Raw genomic sequence first — 18,196 nt, forward strand, 5'->3', positions numbered from 1 at the left:
CTGAACCATTACATGAATGGTCACATAAGCGACAGCTTAATGACAAGCATGACCTTCAGATATAAGTGGTGTTTTCTTTCATTCATCACCATTTACACGTCCATGTTCACTCACAGAAAGACCGATTAGTGAGCAGAACTATAGAAGCTTCAAACTTTGAGGAGTTCTCCTGAGGCTCAGGTGAGGTTCTGCTTGAAGTGAACAAGCACACACAGAGGCATTTTTTCAATAATTGATGGGTGGGCAGGTGGACAGATGGATGGATGTCTTCTAAAGAGACAAAGGCTTACAATATTTCCAATGGCTAAATGGCTCCAGATATTCTGGTGGGTATTAAAGGTTTGTACTTTCACTATCATGAAGACAGCCCAGAATAAGTTTGTTCATATGCCCTGGTTAGGTCTTCTCCATACAGGACCACATAAATAATCCTAAGACAGACTTTTAATAACAAATACTCCTTCTTCTTCATAATAGTTATTAGGAACTTCTATACCTCTTTCCCTCTGCAGGTAACTCTTCCCTCTCCTCCACTGCAAAAGAAATAGTTTTAAAATGGGAACGCTCCTGAAACTCTTCTAAGGACTCTGAACTGATCTTTAATGTGTCTAAATTCTGTCCTGTATAGTTAAGTGTCTAACACTACAGTACTAAATATTTATCCATGAGAACATAATAGATTTTATTTAAAGCCAAAAAGGCCAATAAAAAAGGAGAAATTAGAAAGATATGGTGAATTCATGAATTCAAGCTTATGAATAATTTCTCCGAAGTTAAAAACATGAGAAACCTGTCAGTGCAAACTTCATTAAATGCTTCTAAGAATAAAGTTACTTTGCTGCTTCTATACTAGCAATCAATGCAACTTAGAAAGTTACATTGGATATTTACTTGCTCTATATTAAATAAAATATTTATTATAACCAAAGTAACGAAGAAATTCTTACTACCTTCTTTAGTGCAGAGGTTGACAAGGTTATGCACTGTGTCCATCAGCTCCAGCTGCTGCTTCTGAAGGACACTGTTATTGGTGGTGGCTCTGTTCAATTGTTTCTCCAGTTCCTGGATTATATATGTTTGACGAGTAACCAAGCCTTGAAGATTCTCTTTCTCTTCCTTTAAGGTGTCCAATTCTTCCTTGTGTTTTCCCTCCATTTCAAAGATTTTGTGTTCTAATAAACTACAAGGAAGTGAAGATAAGATTTAGTTTTAAAATGCTATAAGAAACATGATTCAACTAGTTCCTGAGTTTATTTACTGTAAGAAATTTTAGTTAGGTATTTCACCATGGAAATATTTATTAAGTGAGTGACTCAGAAAAAGTATATACATATAAATGCATTTATACATAAATATATATATATATATATATATATATATAATAGGAGTGACATTATATAGCATTTGAAATGAAGAATTATTAGGTCAGTTATTGTTAGAGTGATGTTTGTTTCCTAAATGTAATCTATTTCTTGGGATATATCTTATATCCAGGGTAGCTAACTTGGACTGTCTGGAGAAATTACAGCATAATTTTTATTAAAGAAATGGATCCAATAAGAAATAGAAACAGTAGTTCAGAAAAAAGTTTGAACAAACTATAGAAACTATTTTTTATTTACTTTGGTTCATTCATTTGGGATTTTCAAAACATTAACAGGGATTACATTTCACAAGGAATAGCATATTGATGCAGAAACCAGAGGACCAGGAACTAAGCTATGTAAAGTCACAGTGAATTACATTTCTTGGGATTTTTGATACCTGGTCCTGTATCATAACCACTAGCTTACTTTATCTCTCAATCAAAGCTTCAAGATAAGGGCTAAAGGCATAACAAATTCCCAAATCACTGAATAATTGGTTCCAAAAAGGAAGATTATGTTGCTGATGGGATGGTCTTACAAAAGGACTTGGGAGGCTTTGCTTGGAGTGATGCAGTCCTCAACTGAGAACCTTCCTTCTTTCAGAACTCTTCACAGAATACTCCCTTTGCATGTTGCACATTAAAAATGATAGAAAATGCAGAAGCACTGTTGGATGCTAGCAACTGACTGGAAATAAGAAGCACTTACATTTTATAGAGTGTATAATATACTAGTATTCCTCAGAGAAGAGCCTTATTCAGTTTTCTCAGTTTCATTTACAGAAGGTTCAACCAGTCCTTAGTTTACAAGGTGTTATTCAAATGTAACATACCAGACTGGGTATTTAATTTACCTTGGAGAAATGTAGCACTGAATCATTTCCATACGTTTTCAAAAAGGGGACACTAGGGAGTGTTCTAAACTTAATACTGAAGTCATAAAATAGAGATTGTTTGAAGAGCCAAATTTTCCAACTCCCTGTAGTAGGGGATGAGCTGGGATGTCTGACTGTCCATGACACAGATTAAGTCCAACTCCCTGTAGTACGGGATGAGCTGGAATGTCTGATTGTCCATAACACAGATTGAGAAGCGTGGAGAGACCTGCAGATGGTAGTTCCAGATCTTTGTTGACAAACTTATCCTCCAAGAAAATGTGGAACATGAAAGGAAAGCTGCCCATTGAACTAAGCCTGAAAAACACTGTGATGCTTCTATGTGTAAGACCTTACTAATTTACAACACCTTTGGTAGCATGCCCAGAAAACTTCACATTGAGACCCACTGACACAGCTCTGTGACTTTGCAAGCTAAGAGGATCCACTTCTCTATTTTGAGTTGCTTTACATTCTATAGGACCGTGAAAGGATCTCTGTCCTGACCACTCATTAGGCAAACTCAGTTGGATAGATTTTGGGTATAATGATTTGGGAAAATGTGAAGGCCATTTTTATTTATTAAAGCATTTTTTGGAAATGAAAACTTCAGGCAAGGAAGCTGGAGTAAGATGAGACACAGCATTTCTGAAGGAGTAGGTATGATTAGTTGTGTTATAGTGTTTTCTTCTGTGTCAGTAACTTGTTGCTGGAAAAGTTAGTAGCTAAAAAGCAAACAAAACCAAATAATACCAAATAACTTTTTTATTGGTTAAAATGTTTATCCCATCCACTGTTAAGTGATTAGTATGCTTGCTAGGCATGTCAGAGGAGGTTTACTCTGTGGCTGTTAATTTTTGGCCTTCAGATCTGAGAATTAACCACAATGGATGCTTTAGCTCATTCTCAGTTTACTTTTTAATTATTTTTGTTTCTCTTCCTAGGGTAATGATCAGATGTTAAATGCCTATAAAATCGAGTCCGTGAACTTAAGGAAAATTTTCTTTCAAATTCACAAGAGTTATAGTATACTACCAAGAAACCTTAACTGTGATGAAAAGAGAAACATTTGGATGTATACTCATAAAATACTAGATAAAAATTCTGAATTATCATTTTGTTCCTGAAATAAGATGAGCACTGACTTTTAGGTTTTCTTAATTAGTATGTAACATTCTGATTTGGAAAATACCATACTGTAGTTATAATTTGCATTTATTAGTTGCTGAGTGTCAATGTAAAATATAAAATGACACTATTCCCACTCTAACCATTTATTTTCAGAAAGAAATGGAAAAAAAAAACTCAAATGAAAGAAAAAAGCAGCTACAAGAAACTTCTGTTTCAGACATAATACTTCTTTTTTTGCATCCATGTTTTCCCACTTTCTACTTTTGGAGCATTCTTTTTTTCAAGAAGACATATACTAAAAGATGGCTGCTACTATCTGAGATGTCAATAAAGGAGTTTTTGTTCTATTTTGATTTTCAGAATATTTTGGAAAGAGCTGAGAATGGAAAGTTGATCAAAGAAATCCCAGTGCCAAAGGAAAATATTCTGAACTCTGGCTTGTTGGAACACTTAGCATGTTGGAAAAAAAAAGTTAATTTTCATAATTCACCAAACAATCTTAATGCACCATGGCTACCAGGTATTAAAAGATATCAACATAGCCTGTTATTTTAAAATACAAATTCATGTAAAGTAAAGAAGGGATGCTCAGGGAAGAAATTTGCTTTGCATCACAGACATCTCACAGGATTGAGAATGAAATATATGCATTAAAAATCATATGCATAAAAACTATAAGCAAATTGGGAACATGTCACACTGTTTCACAAATGGCACATCTTAGCACCTAATTATCTCTTCAAGTCATGTTCTCATCTCATTTGTTCACTTGGATTCTCTTTAATAGCTTTTATCTTATAGTATTTCTCTATTAACTTTATTTACTAAAGATACCCTTTACATTAATGACAATTTTTTGACTTCTTCAGGCAAAACTGTTATCTTTTTGATACCATTCATCCCCTCCCTTCCACCTCTTCATATTTGGATTCCAAAAATACCACCCTCTTTTCTTTAATAATTCTCATCCATTAGTTATTATCTACTTGGGAAGTTAGCCCTTCCTCACTATTTCCAAACTGGCATGAATCCAAAACTCTTCTGCCAGAAAATATTCATATATTATCTCTACTTACTAATTATATTGTTGTAATACACCATTTTTGTTGTAGAGCATCAAAAACTCCCATCTCTTTTTATTCTTAAAGTAGAACAGTGAAACAGAGTGAGAAGATGCTTTAAGGCCCAGTTTTAGGTAAAAATCTATAAATACCTTGTATAAAATTGTGCAAACACTGTATCAGAACCAAAATGAAAAGCCAACTCTTCCAACTTGTCAGACTAGAAAACTGCCCATTACAAACCAGTGTTATGAAAACTAGCTTTAGAGTCTCATCTCTTTGATTTAGTATAACATAATCTCTACCTACTTCCACATACTTACATTAAAACAGCCAAGAATCAAGGCATCAACTTAATATACCTTAACTATTTGCTGCTCCCCATCTGGTTATTTTTGGGAGCTTGTCTTTCACAATATTTCAACCTATTCATCTTTTCCATGTATAAAAACAAAATCTCTTTGCCAAGCCATTAAAAAAATCTTAACTGAGATTTTCTTTCTGCCTTAAACTCTCTGCCATTAAATTTAATTTTCTTACTCAATATATTGATTATATGCCATGTTGTCGTGAGGCCTTTTATTGGTCCTCTTACATTTTCGCCATCCGGTTAAGTTGGGAGAGGCCATCTCAGCTGGGCACAGAGACTTTTATATATAAAGTTGATCTGAAGAACATGACAGCTCCACTGTCCTAAATTCAATAGGCAAAGTAGTCATTCCCTGATGATGGCCTTTAGCAACAAATTTAGTTTAGGTTTAAATGTATAATCTGAAATCTGGATGCTAATTCCAAAGTCCAGTGCACTGTTTTCTAGAATACATGCAGTATATTTTATTCAGCTCAGTTCAGTCACTCAGTCTTGTCCAACTCTTTGCGACCCCATGGACTGCAGCAAGCCAGTCTTTTCTGTCCATCACCAACACCCAGAGCTTGCTCAAATTCATGTCCATCAAGTCGGTGATGCCATCCAACCATCTCATCCTCTGTCGTCCCCTTATCCTCCTGCCTTCAATCTTTCCCAGCATCAGGGTCTTTTCAAATGAGTCAGTTCTTCACATCAGGTGGCCAAAGTATTGGAGTGTCAGCTTCAGCATGAGTCTTTCCAATGCATATTTAGGACTGATTTCCTTTAGGACAGACTGATTGGATCTCCTTGTAGTTCAAGGGACTCTCAAGAGTCTTCTCTAAAACCACAGTTCAAAAGCATCAATTCCTTGGCATTTAGCTTTCTTTATAGTTCAACTCTCACATCCACACGTGACTATTGGAAAAACCATAGCTTTGACTAGATGGACCTTTGTTGGCAAAGTAATGTCTCTGCTTTTTAATGTGCTATCTAGGTTGGTCATAACCTTCCTTCCAAGGAGCAAGTGTCTTTTAATTTCATGGCTGCAGTCACATACTGCAGTGATTTTGGAGCCCCAAAAAATAAAGTTTCCCACTATTTCCCTTGTTTCCCCATCTATTTGCCATGAAGTGATGTGACTGGATGCCATGATCTTAGTTTTCTGAATGTTGAGCTTTAAGCCAACTTTTTCACTCTCCTCTTTCACTTTCATCAAGAGGCTCTTTAGTTCTTCTTCACTTTCTGCCATAAGGGTGGTGTCATCTGCATATCTGAGGTGATTGATATTTCTCCCGGCAGCCATGATTCTGGCTTGTGCTTCATCCAGACCGACATTTTGCATGATGTACTCTGCATATAAGTTAAATAAGCAGGGTGACATTATACAGCCTTGATGTACTTCTTTCCCTATTTGGAACCAGTCTGTTTTTCCATGTCTAGTTATAACTGTTGCTTCCTGACCTGCATACAGGTTTCTCAAGAGGCAGGTCAGGTGGCCTGGTATTCCCATCTCTTTAAGAATTTTCCACAGTTTATTGTGATCCACACAGTCAAAGGCTTTGGCGTAGTCAATAAAGCAGAAGTAGTTGTTTTTCTGGAACTCTCTAGCTTTTTCAATGATCCAGCGGATGTGGGCAATTTTATCTCCGGTTCCTCTGCCTTTTCTAAATCCAGCTTGAACATCTGGAAGTTCATGGTTCATGTACTGATGAAGCCTGGCTTGAAGAACTTTGAGCATTACTTTACTAGCGTGTGAGATGAGTGCATTTATGCGGTAGTTTGAACATTCTTTGGCATTGCCTTTCTTTGGGATTGGAATGAAAACTGACCTTTTCCAGTCCTGTGGCCACTGCTGATAATATTTTTATTTTTATTAGGCATTCTATAGTTAAGAGTTCTATGTCAAGTTTTTGGGAAGTCTAAATTAAATAAATAGTTTTATTATGATGCATCCCTTAGAATTGGTGTTTCGTGGAACTACAATTTATGGAAAGTAAAAGTTGTTCATTCATGTCCAACTCTTTGCAACTCCATGGACTATACAGTCCATAGAATTCTCCAGGCCAGAATACTGGAGTGGGTAGCCTTTCCCTTCTCCAGGGGATCTTCCCAACCCAGTGATCGAGCCCAGGACTCCCACATTGCAGGTAGATTCTTTACCAGTTGAGCCACAAGGAAAACTGTGTGCTTACATCTATTCAAATGGAACTTGAAATCCATAGTTTCCTCATAAGATTTCTAGTACTTCTGTTTTTCTTCTTTCTGGAAACACTTTGAGAAGAGACATACATTGAATTTTGGCATTCAACTTTTAGTTTGAGGCAGAGGTACACTTCAGTGAAGAATAAAATAAACTAAATACTCTAGACCTTTAACTTCAGTAAAAGGTTCTAATTGAGTGTATGCTGCTGCTGCTGCTACTACTGTTAAGTTGTATACAAAGCCCTATTTGAAGTTTTGGTTGACTTTTCCTCCTAATTTTCACAGTCTGCCTCCTCCAACATATCTCATGGAAAAGATTGGTATTTCAAATCATTGAACATATCTTGAAACTTTCACAGAAAAAGTTCTCCCTTTCAAACTGTTTCCTATAATAGAGTTCTTAACATAGCAGTAACTGAATTCACAGCAGTGACTGTCACTTAAGTTCTCTGTGTGTAAATGTAGCCCTCAAACAAGGAGGTAGATGTCAGTAACATAGAAACCTTCTCATTTTCATCTGCCTGAATCTCCTCAGAGCTGTTTCAATTTTTAAATTATTTTTAATCTGTATGGTGCTTACATGTGTTGCAAATATGGTTTTTAAAGAATGGTCTTTCCACCCCCGTATTCAAACAAGGGCATACTAAGTTCAGGTTAAATTTATATTGAAGTTTCTAACTTGAATGTAGTAAATTGTTTCTTAAAATACAAAGTTAAATAGTTCTTTAATTCAAATGTGGAACAGAAGCATAGATCACTACAAGTAAACATCAGCAAATAAACTTTTTAAAGTTTGAGGCAGATAAGAATAAGCTAAATATTCTGTGGAAGCCAGAAGCTGAGAAGAAAAAAACACATATACAACCTCATAACACTAAAAATTCTTCCTAAAAGATAGGTTGAAAAACAAAAAACTAGAGAAAATATTTGTGATATATACTACAAAATTTTAGTATCCATTACAGAATTTATATAAGGAGTTAATGATATTAGAGAAACAATCCAAAAAAAATGAGAAACATACATGAATAGGCTAGTCCCAGAAGAAGAATCCAAATGGTCAATAACCAGGAAAGATGTACACTATAACCTCTTAGGTAAACAAGGTTAATAAAATGGATAGCAAAGTTTGAGGAAATTAGAAAGCCCATGAACACTTGGGGAGAATGTAAAATTTGCTGATAATTATCAATATCTTTGAATATGTAAAATAATACATAAAGTTCTACTGAGTTGTAAATTTTAGTTCATTTCTAGCAATGAATGAGGTATATAATATAGTTAAATATATAATATATCCATGATAAATTGTTATAAAGTAGAAATAAACCCAGCATTTTAAAAATAGTTACAATCTATACACATATGCATACGTGATATAAATATGTACTTGTGCATATGTGTAATTGCATATGGGTGTATGTCTCTGTAAGCTCACAGATAAATATGTACTCTCTATTTACACGTGTATATTTTAATATATTCATTAAAAAGTTTGGAAGAATAGGTACCAAACTGCAAATCTGTTAATGATGATTCTCTGCAGGGGGTGGGGGAATATGGAATTAGGGACTTTAAATTTCAATTTATACACTTCTGTACAATTTAACACTTAGATCAGTTAGGTTTATGTTGATTTTTTTATTAATCAGGAAAATGCAAACAGTCATGAGTCTAGAATGGTCTGAGGAGATACTGTCTAGAGTTGAAAAAACTGGGCTGAATTAGTGAACCTCAGAATGTGGACTGATAACCTTGGCTGCCATGCAGTGGGCTTTTAGGGACGCAGAACAGTGGTATAAAAGCCATCTGTATTTTATTTATGTTAAGAACAATGAAAATGTTTACAATATTTAATGTAAACTATTTGATCTGTGTTTTCCATTAAAATATTTTTAAGTTATGTGTGTGCGTGTTTGTGTGCACATAGATAAATGACATTTGTTGGGATATTTGCCAATTCACTTGCCAGATCATCAGTCAACATTCAAAAAGCATTTAATACTATATATACTATATGTAGAGAACTGTGCTTGGGAGCATTAGCACAGAAATAAATGAAGCACAGTTTCTATGTTCCAGAAGGTCACAGTCCAGTGGTTCAGAGATACACACACACACACACATACACACACACCAATGTGATGGGATAAGTGAAGTAACAGGAAGAAAAAACAAGGTAGATTGTAATCCCATAAGTTGTAATAAGCAAATATATTTGGCAGAATCAGAAAAAAGTTTCTTAGAAGGGGTAATATCTACACTGAGTTTTGATGAGACAGAAGTGTGTGAGCTCTATAGGGCATTCCGGACAAAAGAAAGTGAAAGTTAAAGTCTCTCAGTCGTGTCCAACTCTTCGCGACCCCATGCACTATACAGTCCATGAAATTCTCCAGGCCAGAATACTGGAGTGGGTAGCCTTTCCCTTTTCCAGGGGATCTTCTCAACCCAGCGATTGAACCCAGGTCTCCCTCACTGCAGGCAGAGTCTTTACCACCTGAGCTACCAGGGAAGCCCAACAAGGCAAGCATCAATTGTGTCTGAACAAACATCAAGTCTTCAGTGTGATACTAATAACTAGCATGATTAAACACTTACCGTGTGTTTCAAGCACTGTATTCAGTGTTTTATAAGCAATAACTCAATTAATCCTCATATCAATTCCATGCACTATTATCATCATCCCTATGTTACAAACGAGAACAACCAAAGCACAGAAAGTTCATACAACTTGCTCAAAATCACACAAATTATAAATGGCAGAGTAGGTTACAGCAGAATCAAGACCAACCCAGGCAGTCTGACCTCAGAGCTCTTGCTCTTAGTTATTAGACTATACTTCTAAAATATAAGAAGACTTCTGAAGTAAGGCTATAAAATTAGGATATTAATGATCATGGACCATGTCTCATGTTAAAGTACTTGAGAACTTTCTTCAGTCCATTACAGAGAATCAGACTAGGGTTGGGCATATGCTATCTAGTGATTTAAAGGTTGAACTGAACTAGTACATGTGGAGATGTAAAGAAAAAAAAATGATAAAAATAATGTGACTTGAATTTTAGAAAGGAGACTTTGGCAGACTTTTGGATGACAGGTTTGAAAAGTTTAAGACACTAAGCCATGCAAAGAGGTCATTGCAATGGCTGAGACAAAAATTAATGGGATTTTGGCCTAAGACAGAGAGTAAATAGAAAGAACAAGACCAATTGGAAAAATATTTAGGAGATGGAATTGACAGTATCAACAGTGACTGATGAGTTGTGATTTTACTTCAGTATTTTATAAAGAACTTATCAGATGGAGAATAACTTTAATTAGACTGATTTAACTTTTCATTTATTTAGACATATTAAGTATTAAAAATCAATACTTCACTATTCTATTACAGTAATTTGTTAGAAAGTTATAATTTAGTATCCTGAAATTAGGCAGATTTCAATTACTTAAAATTAACTTAATAACTTTCCATAAGCTCTATCTAGAAGACAGATGAAGGTTGTCAAATAGGTTCAGTTATTTCCCAAGGTAAAAACAGTTATATTGCCTACTCTATTATTAGAAGGAATAAATAATGATCTATATATAGGCCAAAACCAATACCTATTCCTTTCTTCAAATTTGTATTTTATTATGCTAAGAGGATAACTTGACAACCACATCAATTAATCTTGAGGCTGCATCATATTGGGAAAACATTTTTATAATAATTAAGACAGAGAATCATGGACTTGAACCGTAATTTTGCCATATATCAGCTGTTTGGTCATGGGCAAGTTACCTGATCTCTTGGAACTTAAGTTACTTTATATAAAATAAAAATGATGATAAACACTTTGGAGGATTAGTTGGAGTATTAGCAGTAGTGTATGTAAAGCACCTAGCTCATATGTTCACCTGCCTGATATCAGATAGGTAGGCAGTAAATAATTTTGCTGAAACTGTCAGAATGACCACCACTTGTGTAGTTTCACTTTATTCTAAACGGTCTTATTGAAGAGTTCCCTTCATTCTGCATATTCGACACAAGTTTGAACAAGAAAGCTCAAGGGTTCCATCTTCATACAAATGGAATACACGGCTGATTTCTCTTTCTGCGTACCCTGGTCAGGCACAAGAATTTCTTCTAGAATTTTTCTTTCTTTTTGCTTGGCTATGTTCCAACCTTGGAAACAACTGGGGTTAAGTCAGAGATCAACAAGTACCTTGAAATCTGGTCAGCTGACCAAATCTTTACACCAAAAGATGCAGTTACATATTTGATTCAGCTGAAGGAATTTGCATTATGACATCCTTCCCAGCCTAACTCTTTTCATTTTTTTGAGCAGAAGTGGCAGGAAACATACTGGAGGAATCCAGTAAAAAAAAGTTGACAATTACATCTCTCAGTTTGTCAATACCAACCCTGTGTTTGTGGTAAATATTAATGCTTCCCATTTCTTGAGTTCTTGGTTGTATAATTTCAATTATATGAGCCAGTTACTGATCTCTTACTTCTAAGTGCTATCTCCTTGAGGTAAGGAACAAAACCAAGCATTGAGATTAGGACAGTATTCGATCAAAAAAAAAATTCTAAAAATTGCAAACTGGAAGTTTCCTGGAGTCACCCCCTACTAGATTGTTAGGTAAACAAACACTAGAGCAAGTGTTGTTAATCCTACTCCTGCTTTGTGCCTTTCGCCATTTAGGGGATAAAGAAGTGAATCTAATGAGGCCAACACTCTATTATCGACCCTACAAGAGATGCAGTCAGTTTGTCAGGATGCAGATCAGCAGGACCTCTCAGCATGACTGTGTAGTATAATCCTGTCCATAAAATATTCCTCTATGTTCTGCCAAAGAAGTGGTGGGCTCTCTGAAGGGCTCACTGACTTGGCAGCTGAAGCCCCATCATATTCAAAACTAGTAAGTCACACACCCAGATACAACTTCTGACATTCCTTGGGGAGGAAGCAAAGCTTAATTTAGATAATCCCCTTTGCAAAGTGTATTAGCTGATCCAAACCAGACGTGGCCAACTAATGGCATGTTGTTCTTACATTTCAGAGATGCTTCAATGTAGAAATAGCTTCTTGTTACATTTGGAGGATTAAGATTCATTTAAGGAATAGGAGAAATGATCAATAAACTATTTTAAAATACATAAACAGCTTTGTGCTTGACCTTGACCTTTGATCCACTTAAATGGTGCTGGGGGGCACGTTTCTTTGTTGTTCTAGAAGGAGCTTGGCAGAGTTTCTCCAATTCCATTTCACATATGAAAATAAACAATAACAATAAACATAATAGGGAAAGTATGCTGTGTATCACAAATGCGTACTTTTGGCTTGTATAAAGAAAAACACTTTTTTAAAAATGGTTTGTGGAAGAATATACTTGGTTTAAGAATAGATGTCCCACCAACACTCCATTGCATACATGGATCCATCAACAGAAGACACAGATAATTACAGAGATATGGAAATGCTAGAAGATTCAGCACTTTGATAGAAAAATACCCTCAGGACCCACATGTGCAGCAATGTCACACTTCAGGGTCAATGCATGTAAATTTTTTACAGCATGTGCACAGAAATGAATTTCAAGTTAAAACCTAAATCCTTGGATACATTTTGAAATGCTTGTACTGCTAGAAAATGGAATTGCTATAATCTTGAAAAAAGAAGGAAAAAAAAAGAGAAAGGATGACTCTGAGCAGGAGGGAGGGAAAGAGAAGAGAGAGACAAGGAGAGACAGAAAGAGCTGAGTACAAGTGACACTTAAGAAAAGCATTTGTTTTTGTATTTAAGAGTGAGCCCTTTCAGGCTTCCCAGTTTCTTTACTGTATCCTGACAGCTACAATGTCAGATACAGACAAAGAGATAACATACATATCAGCAGGTGGAGAATTGAATAATGTAAATTCGTGTTGATGACTTTGTTTTTTAACAAAGAAACCATATGTGGTAACACACTTAATGAGCGATGAATCAAAACCACCCTAGGTTACATCTATAAAATGAAATAATATGTAGTTTTTAAGAACTATACTAGAAGGATCTTTACTGATTAAAAAACGTACCTATCTCCAAAGAAGGAAGGCTGCACAACAGTGTGTACAGCATGACACAACTTTTTGAGAAAATGTATTTGTTTTTTTTACAGCAACATATGAAGCTCTCTCAATGTTACGGGATCATGGTTTTTAATTTCCTACTGTAATTTCTCATTTTCTACAGTAAATGTGTGTTATTTATAGAATTCTAAAAACCTAAAAATAAGGCAAAGTTGTCATTATTTTACTTCTTCATTCAAAGACAAAGCTTTCACAGTAGCATCTTGAAACATGATTATAAATGGGGTGTGCTTTTAGTAACAAAGTTAAAGCATGGTGGGACCTTAAATCAAGGGATAGTTGCAATAAAGTATACCTGTCACATGTATGCGTCTAGTTACTGCGAATCTGCAGTGAGGCTTTGGTACTTTTAAACAGGATTTTCAATTCCAGAACATTTCATCATGCAACTAGTTCAGGGTCAAGTCCTATCAAGTTTATTTATAGTTACACAGTTTACCCCATGACACAGTACAAAGATAAATAAATGTAGAACTTAGAAATACAAGTCACAGAGCATGGAATGACCCCATTCAGACTCTATACCAAAGTCAGGTTTATCTTCTCCATGTAAAAGTTTAATTATAATCATTGTCATTAAAGTCTACACTTAGCATAAAGTTGGGAATTCCTTCTAGGTTGCAGACAGTATTGCGAGAATGTGCCATAGTGGAAAGAACAGAACTGGGAACAAAGAACGTGGATTACATTGCCAGTTATGCCACCAGCAAGCTGTGTGACCTTCGATAGATCACTCACTTCCACTGAGTCTGTTTCCTCATCTATAAGGTGAAGAGGAGAACTAGCAGTTCACTGTAGGTGTTTTTCTGGTTTGGAGTATGGTGTAAACTCCTGTTCCACCAAGACAAGGGTATTAAACTAGTTTGTAGCAACACAATGATCTTTAAATCAAATAACACATAAGACTGAAACTTCTTCAAGCTATCCAAAAATACAGAAGAAAATACAGTTATTATAAAACATATTTGTCCTACAGAGGTCAGCATTTTGATTGAATTGTCCATCATCAATGTTAGTAATTTCAAAATAATGTAGTTTATAGATCATCCTGGTTTCAGGATCTATAAGACCCATTTCACTTACCTGAGATGATTCATTGTTTATAAAATATATCTATCAATTCAGTCAGTTCAGGCGCTCAGTTGTGTCTGACTCTTTGTGACCCCATTGACTGCAGCATGCCAGGCTTCCCTGTCCGTCCACAACTCTCAGAGCCTACTCAAATTCATGTCCATCGTGTCGGTGATGCCATCCAACCATCTCATCCTCTGTCGTCCCCTTCTCCTCCTGCTTTTAATCTTTCCCAGCATCAGGGTCTTTTCCAATGAGTTCTTGGCATCATGTGACCAAAGTATTGGAGTTTCAGCTTCAGCATCAGTTCTTCCAGTGAATATTCAGGACTGACTTCCTTTAGGATGAACTGGTTGGATCTCCTTGCAGTCCAAGGAAATTGCAAGAGTCTTTTCTAACATCACACTTCAAAAGTATCAATTCTTTAGAACAAAGCTTTCTTTACAGTCCAACTCTCACATCCAAGCAAGACTACTGGAAAAATCAGAGCTTTGAATAGATGGATCTCTGTTGTCAAAGTAATGTCTCTGCTTTTTAATATGTTGTCTCAGCTCAGTTCAGCTCAGTCGCTCAGTCATGCCCGACTCTTTGCGATCCCATGAACCGCAGCACGCCAGGCCTCCCTGTCCATCACCAACTATTGTAGTTTGCCTAGACACATGTCCATTGAGTTGGTGATGCCACCTAACCATCTTATCCTCTGTCGTCCCCTTCTCCTCCTGCCTTCAATCTTTCCCCAAATCAGGGTCTTTTCAAATGAGTCAGCTCTTCGCATCAGATGGCCAAAATATAGGAGTTTCAACTTTAACAACAGTCCTTCCAATGAACATCCAGGACTGATTTCTGTTAGGATGGACTGGTTGGATCTCCTTGTAGTCCAAGGGACTCTCATGAGTCTTTTCCAACACCACAGTTCAAAAGGATCAATTCTTCTGCACTCAGCTTTCTTTACAGTCCAACTCTCATATCCACACATGACAACTGGAAAAACCATAGCCTTGACTAGACGGACCTTTGTTGGCAAAGTAATGTCTCTGCTTTTTAATATGCTATCTAGGTTGGTCATATCTTTCCTTCCAAGGTAAGCATCTTTTAATTGCATGGCTGCAATCACCATCTGCAGTGATTTTGGAGCGCCAAAAAAATAAAGTCTCTCACTGTTTCTACTGTTTCCCCATCTATTTGCCAGGAAGTGATGGAACTGGATGCCATGATCTTAGTTTTCTGAACGTTGAGCTTTAAGCCAACTTTTTCACTCTCCTCTTTCACTTTCATCAAGAGGCTCTTTAGTTCTTCTTCACTTTTTGCCATAAAGGTGGTGTCATCTGCATATCTGAGGTTATTGATATTTCTCCCGGCAATCTTGATTCCAGCTTGAGCTTCATCCAGCCCAGTGTTTCTCATGATGTACTCTGCATATAAGTTAAATAAGCAGGGTGACAATATAGAGCCTTGACGTACTCCTTTTCCGATTAGGAACCAACCTGTTGTTTCATGTCCAGTTCTAATTGTTGCTTCCTGACCTGCATACAGGTTTCTCAAGAGGCAGGTCAGGTGGTCTGGTATTCCCACCTCTTTCAGAATTTTCCAGTTTATTGTGATCCACACAGTCAAAGGCTTTGGCATAGTCAATAAAGCAGAAGTAGATATTTTTCTGGAACTCTCTTGCTTTTCCGATGATCCAACAGATGTTGGCAATTTGATCTCTGATTCCTCTGCCTTTTCTAAAACCAGCTTGAACATCTGGAAATTCACAGTTTACGTACTTTGAATCCTCGCTTGGATAATTTTGAGGATTACTTTGCTATCGTGTGAGATAAGTGTAATTTTTTTTTAGCAGTGTGAACATTCTTTGGCATTGCCTTTCTTTGGGATTGGAATGAAATCTGACCTTTCCCAGTCCTGTGGCCACTGCTGAGTTTTCCGAGTTTGCTGACATATTGAGTGTGGCACTTTCACAGCATCATCTTTCAGGATTTGAAATAGCTCAACTGGAATTCCATCACCTCCACTAGCTTTATTCGTAGTGATACTTCCCAAGGCCCACTTGACTTCGCATTCCAGGATCTCTGGCTTTAGGTGTGTGATCACACCATCATGATTATCTGGGTCATGAAGATCTATTTTGCATAGTTTTTCTGTGTATTCTTGCCACCTCTTCCTAATATCTTCTGCTTCTGTTAGGTCCATACCATTTCTGTCCTTTATTGTACCCATCTTTGCATGAAATATTCCCTTGGTATCTCTCATTTTCTTGAAGAGCTTGCTAGTCTTTCCCATTGTATTGATTTCCTCTCTTTCTTTGCACTGATCACTGAGGAAGACTTTCTTATCTCTCCTTGTTATTCTTTGGAACTCTGCATTCAAATAAGTGTATCTTTCCTTTTCTCCTTTGCCTTTTGCTTCTCTTCTTTTCTCAGCTATTTGTAAGGCCCCTCAGACAACCATTTTGCCTTTTTGCATTTCTTTTCCTTCGGGATGGTCTTGTTCACTGCCTCCTATACAATGTCACAAACCTAAGCCGATATTTCTTCAGGCACTCTATCAGATCTAATCCCTTGAATCAATTTGTCTATGCAGCTAACCAAAGAAATTTATTATGTTCAGAGGTAATGACTTTAAATGCATGTGGGTGGGAACAGCTCTTGAACCAGCTTTATAGGGAAATAATTTTCTGAAAAGAAAATGTGTTTCTTTCTAGTGCAAGAACTCTGAATTCAGTCATCTTGTAGGTCTGTAAATGGTTGAGGGCAGATAAAGTGTAATTCAAGTTAGAGTTTCAGAGGCTCTATTTTCTTCCCTATCAGTACAGATTTCTGTTCTACTGAAACTTAGTATTTTATGTCACCAAATTTGATCATAGAATTAATTTTTGTGGCTATAGGAAGATTTTGAACAACAGAATATTAGATAAATAAGTGTTAAAAGTTAGAAAAGCAAATATTTCAGGAGTTTAAGCAATATTATTAATCTTATGGTTGCCATACTTGCTATATTCACCTTAGACTCATTTCTTTTTATATTAAAATTAATTTGCCTCCGTATTTTTTTTCTGCAAATTACTTCCATCTTTTTTTTAAGAGTTGGCAGAAGGTGGAGGATATAAGTACATATGCACGTATTTTTGTAATATGACAACCCTCACCTGTTTTTCTCATGAATCTTTAGGATTTCATTTGTCTGTTGAAGAAGTTGTTTCTCTAGCTTGTATGTTGATAATGAATTCTCCAGCAGTTGTATTTCAAGTCGAGAAGTTTGATTTAGTACCTTAAGATAAAAGATAAAAACATTTTAATCTTCACAAAGAGTCAAAACAATTATTTTGGGTTTTTTATTTAGCTGTGTTTTCTTTTAAAATAATATTTCTCTAGGATAATAAAATGGTCTACATTCTGCTAAAAAATGCTTTACATGTCTCAAACATTATATTTGTTCAAGATTGAACTGCAGTTGAATGAGAAAACTGAGTTGTTAGAACCATTTTCACATTTAAATTTTCATGTCCTCAATCCCTACATGACTTAGCAATTAAATCACCACCACCACAATCCCTAGGATAGCCCACTGTGCTAGCTGCCTTATATGTGTATGTATATATATCTCCAATATTTACAAGTACAAGATAATTGTTAGTACAAGGTCTTAGATATTGTATATAACTAAGAATAACTAATAGGCATGTAAAACATATCTGCCTTGTTCCATCACCTAGCAAAAACTGATTAGAAATGTACAAAAAACTTATGATACAGTTTAGACAGATTCATGAGCACAATTTACTAAACACCTATCATGTTAGTTCATGCCAGTCCTTCTAGATATCATCATTTCATAGACATGGGTACCCAGTGAATTAGTAAGAGGAATTATTATTATCAGTTTATAAATGAAGAAACTGAGGTTCAGAGAGAAGCCAGAATCCACACAGGAACCAAGGGAAGAACTGTGTTTCAAACCCAGATACTGTGACTAATTCTAATGCTTTATACAGAAAACCAAGAAGAGGGAAAATCAAACCATCCTGGG

The 18,196-nt window shown here is 36.0% G+C and overlaps 1 protein-coding gene across 7 annotated transcripts in view; it reads right to left on the reverse strand.

Moving 5' to 3' along the window:
• The window catches only part of ANGPT1 (angiopoietin 1), a 797,336-nt gene that overhangs the window by 450,353 nt on the left and 328,787 nt on the right, over positions 1 to 18,196 (reverse strand). For 5 of the 7 annotated variants that reach the window (XR_014056675.1, XM_081500438.1, XM_081500436.1 and 2 more), the window contains 2 exons: positions 17,316 to 17,437; positions 951 to 1,180 (listed from right to left, as the gene is read on the reverse strand). Coding sequence is in view for 6 of the 7 variants with exons in the window: in XM_081500438.1 (XP_081356564.1) it covers positions 951 to 1,180; positions 17,316 to 17,437 (352 nt within the window). In the remaining variant the exon portion in view is untranslated. Of the gene's footprint in view, positions 1 to 947; positions 1,181 to 17,315; positions 17,438 to 18,196 lie in introns of all 7 variants that reach the window. The other 2 variants (XM_081500435.1, XM_081500433.1) reach the window with 1 other exon arrangement.

Source organism: Giraffa tippelskirchi, chromosome 6 (assembly GCF_054371585.1).
Source record: "Giraffa tippelskirchi isolate mGirTip1 chromosome 6, T2T-mGirTip1v1.2.pri, whole genome shotgun sequence".
NCBI lineage: Eukaryota > Metazoa > Chordata > Mammalia > Artiodactyla > Giraffidae > Giraffa > Giraffa tippelskirchi.